Here is a 4,531-nt window from a genome sequence, read left to right as displayed (position 1 = left end):
AAAACTACAGCACCTCAGCTAGTAATATTTTTAGGAAAGCTTTCTACTATCATTATCTTCAAACGGTGTAAGTTTAATGTCAATCTGTGGACATTGTGTTTTGTGTTACAAACAGTACCCAACTTCTATAAAAGGATTCAATATATCTTTGGTATTAACTCCAAAAACTAATGACCATGGAAACTTATACTTGGTGAAGAGCACAGGGGAGCTGTTTATAATATGCAACGGTTTTGAGAGATAATTGTGCACAAAATAATTTGAATCTGAGAAAGGCTTCAGGCATGAAGCCTTTCTCATGGATCAGTAAAAAAAACACTTCCCAACCGAATGTGTTCATCTTTACTTCATTCATTATTTTATTGCAACTTCGGTGACCAATATTTGAGCCCCTAATGTTTACAGACTTGTTGTTTTATGCAGATGTTGGGAATATATCAAGTGAGGCATGAAGCCTTTCTCATGCATCAGTAAAAAAACACTTCCCAACAGAATGTGTTCATCTTTTCTTCATTCATTATTTTCTTGCAACTTCGGTGACCAATATTTGAGCCCCTAATGTTTACAGACTTGTTGTTTTATGCAGATGTTGGGAATACACCAAGTGAGGATACTGTCACCGTCGATTTCACGGAATCGAACAAACACAAACTCCTTAATATTGTCCTGTTGTTCTCAATTAAAACCAAACAGCAGTAGCGCTATGAAGTTGTCATGGGTTATTTTTTTGCATGATGTATTTTGTAAGATAACAAGTAGATAGGAATGAATGCATACAATCTTCCCAAAAATCACTTATTGGGTTTAATATTAATTTTCACAATAACTATTCATAACCTTGCACTGTTTACATTTTTTGCAGATGTGTAGGCGTATGTGTCAGACACAAGTGAAATACTTCGTGATGATGTAGGCCTACATGACCCCATCTGTGTGCCTTCACTATAGGTTCATTCATCGCTACTCATCCGTCAAAATCGTCATGATCCGACCACTGTAATAGACAGGACAATTAAACGTACTGGACTAGTGTTCAGTCACTCCCCTCAAGCGGAAAATATTTTTATTGGAAACTGAATTGACCGGAATTCTGCTTCTTTGTACCAATAAGGCGCCCATTCTTGAGGTTGTTTTGATGCGCCCTGTACATCGACACGTAGAGCTAATGGTATAATTTCATGCGTATAGTGCCATTGGAGCATTGAAGAACATTGGATATCTGTGGTACTTTCTCTATGGTTGGAATTGCATCTTTAATTATTCAAAGTTTGCTTCCCTTCGGAGTGATAGATCAACCATTGCATTGTTGAGTTCACGGTGAGAATGATTATAAAGATGATTCAGGATGGACTATTTTGTCAAGCTCACTGGAGTAACTGTGTTGAAATATGCATTAGATTAAGTGGAGTAGCAGGCGTGTTTAGCGACATGTACCACTGCAGTCACGCAGTCACGAAGGTGTGAGGGAGCTCAGGAATGCCCCTGCAGTTTCCACTCCGGCCTTCTAATGTCGGCTGAGGCGTTAAGGCGAATCGAACAGACATAACACCATGAAAAAGAGAACGAAATACACGGACATTTCCCGCTCAGACGTGGAGCTACACGATGGGGAAAGCTCGAGTGCGGCAACGAGTAGCCAGAGCGCGTACCAGAGCACGAGTAGCATGCCGGCCACTCGGCTCACCACGGCCGGTAAAGTGGTGGCCGCGCTCCGCAATGGTGATCTGGAGGGACAGGTCAGGAACTTCGGCCGTCATCTCAGGCGCCCTGGACCCGATGACCAGGTGGTGTTAGACCAGCTACTAGACGGACTGGACGATCTCAGCTCCGTGGATAAATACTCGTATTGCCGTATTGTACAACGTCTAGGGGAGACTCTCTTAGAACACTGCTTAGGATACTTGTGCACTGATGTTGGCAACCCCGATGTCTGTCTGGATCTAAAGATGCAAAATGTGCTGAGAATTCTCTGGATGTCTTGTCTTTACACGCCAGCATTGCAGAGAATTGCTCATGCTGGAATGGACCTCATCCCAATGATGAACAGACTCATCTTATCGTGTCTCAGAACATCAGAGAATCTCAGAGAGAATAAGACAAACAGTAGACACGAACAAGAGAGGCAGCGTAAGATAAGCCGGGAGTCCATGTCGTCAGCGTCAGAGGATCTTGTTGCACCTTCTTACAGTATGAGCAGCATTGTTGTATCAGCCCTCGCTATTTCCTACAACTGCCTCTATGCATCGTGGGATCGTGAAGTCATGGTGGTGTGCTGCCAATGTGGATTCATCCGGACCGTGGTGAGTCTACTCAGCCGTACTAGGAACATAATCATCGGGGAGGTTTGCCTGAGAATCCTGGATCTAATTGGGGAGTGTGGTGGGAACACGTCCACGGCACTCCTGAAGGAGTACCAGGTCATGAAGGAGGCGAGTAGGCTATGGCATTACATGGTCCGCCGTGATATGATCACCAAATCAGGGTTCCTTGTGGCCGGGTTGATCGCCCAACTCGGAGGGAACCTCCGGCACGGGGATGGCACCTACAACTGGCCGTGTAATCCAGGGACAGGGAACAAGCGAACGGCACTCTTCCGTACCCCTCACCTCAAGATGATCCGGTGGTGTTCCTCCCCCGGATGCGGTCGTTCCGAGGAGCAGTCAGGCCAGAAGTTCCGGCTGTGTTCACGGTGTCGGCTAAGCCGATACTGTAGTGAGGACTGTCAGAGGTATCACTGGAACCGTGGACACAAAGTCGAGTGCTTCCCGATTCTGTCGAGGGATCATAGCTTTACTGTGGAGGAGGAACAGAGTTAACGTTTTGAAGGCGACTATCCTTAAACTTAATTCCCAAAAGGCACAATTTAAACACGCATTGTACATGACTGTGTCCCCCTGTGTTGCAACGGTGTTAGTCAAAGAGGTGTCTGGGTGCTTTTTATAGTTTGATGGACTCGCTGTATTATGTAATTGTGAAGGGGAAAACGCTGTTTGCGTGTTAAACAGTGTTTTTGTCTGGTACAATGACGTGCTATATCACAAGTTACCACTTCCATTTGAATTCATCAGACTATAAAGAGACAGTTGCCATGTCACATGATTCGGGACAAGCTTATATAAGAGACGACGAACACTCATTGTGCATAATTCTGATTGAATGTTTATGGTACAATGATGCCAATGGATTTGCTCCTATTATGGAGGGTGGTATTAAAAATCTTGTCAGAACCATAAGGGTCATTCCGTGTCAATTCAACACGCTTTTGGACCTGACCCTCACGGATTTAAATGAAATTCGGTGTGCTGATTGGACTCCCTGAGAAATGCCCAAATCCCAAACTTTATGTAATTCGGATCATTATTTTGGGAGATACGGCTTAACGAACTTTTGACTAATTAGCATGACCTGCTATGTTTGGACAATCATATCTCCAAAAGTAAAACACCTACCGAGATAATATTTACACCAATTTGAAGCTCTTGACATGGCCCACATTTGATAACATAAAATCAAAAAATGTCCATGCACCACCGAAAAAATACGCAAAAATTTGACCTTTGACCTTGATTTGCGAAAATGCGTATTTTTCAAAATGCATAATTTTTTTTCAAATGCAAGTTGAAGATGTTAGCAACAATATTCTGAAAAATTGTGATGGGCACTCTTATAGTTTTTTTCTTATGATTTTTTTAACATTGACTAACAAGACCAAAACTATAAAAACGCATTGTACAATGTACATGTACAATGTACATGTACAATGTACATGTACAATGTACATGTACAATGTACATGTACATGTACAGTGTAATGTGTAGTTATGTGTACATGATACATATACATTAGAAAATCAAAGATAATCATTCACATTTTGAGTTTCACATTTTGATGTTTAGTACAAACACAAACTGAATGCATTCCACTAGATCCGGCAAGGATGCACTGCTTCAGCCCAAGTTCAGCAAATTTTCAGCAAAACTTTCAGGAGGATTGTTTCCTTGAAAAGTTCAAATACTTCTTTCAGATTACAAAGAACAAGATGTTTCTGGAGATGTTTCTTCTCACCGTCAACAGTAACCGATACAAAGTCTTTCATCCCTGGCATTTGCTTGCTGACGGACTCGAACAAGTAAAAGTCTCTCACAGTTTGCACCATTTTTAATGAAAGAGATTTTCCAGCCTTAGGATTTGGAATGGAAAGCATTCCCTGCTAATTCACCAGTTTCTTTGCTTTTCTTGGCGTGTAGTTTGATGCTCCAAATTCATCTGCTATTCTTTTGATACTCAAGATGGTCAAGACTTGAATTTTTTCACTTTTCTTGGTCAAGGAATGAAACTTTTGTTTCAACTGAGTTATCATCTCACTTTCATCATCACCGAACTGTTTTCCTGTAGCAGTTTCCAGTTTCTGCTTAATTGTTTTCTCTATTCTCTTAACCTTGTTTTCCATGTAACTTCCATGAGCTTTCTTATTACTTATGATAGGTGATACACCAATAATTGTCATAGCCTCATTAAAAATGTTAATGTT

The 4,531-nt window shown here is 41.7% G+C and overlaps 1 protein-coding gene across 1 annotated transcript; it reads left to right on the top strand.

Moving 5' to 3' along the window:
* The first annotated feature begins 886 nt into the window (after positions 1-886).
* On the top strand, positions 887-3,509 carry LOC139954530 (uncharacterized). The gene has a single exon (XM_071954373.1). The coding sequence runs from the start codon at positions 1,551-1,553 to the stop codon at positions 2,814-2,816; it is 1,266 nt and encodes a 421-aa protein (XP_071810474.1). The 5' UTR covers positions 887-1,550; the 3' UTR covers positions 2,817-3,509.
* The last annotated feature ends 1,022 nt before the right edge of the window (positions 3,510-4,531 follow it).

The sequence above is a fragment of the Asterias amurensis genome, chromosome 2 (genome assembly GCF_032118995.1).
Source record: "Asterias amurensis chromosome 2, ASM3211899v1".
NCBI lineage: Eukaryota > Metazoa > Echinodermata > Asteroidea > Forcipulatida > Asteriidae > Asterias > Asterias amurensis.
Note: the sequence above shows the minus strand (reverse complement) of the source record. Positions and strands in the feature narration are given on the sequence as shown.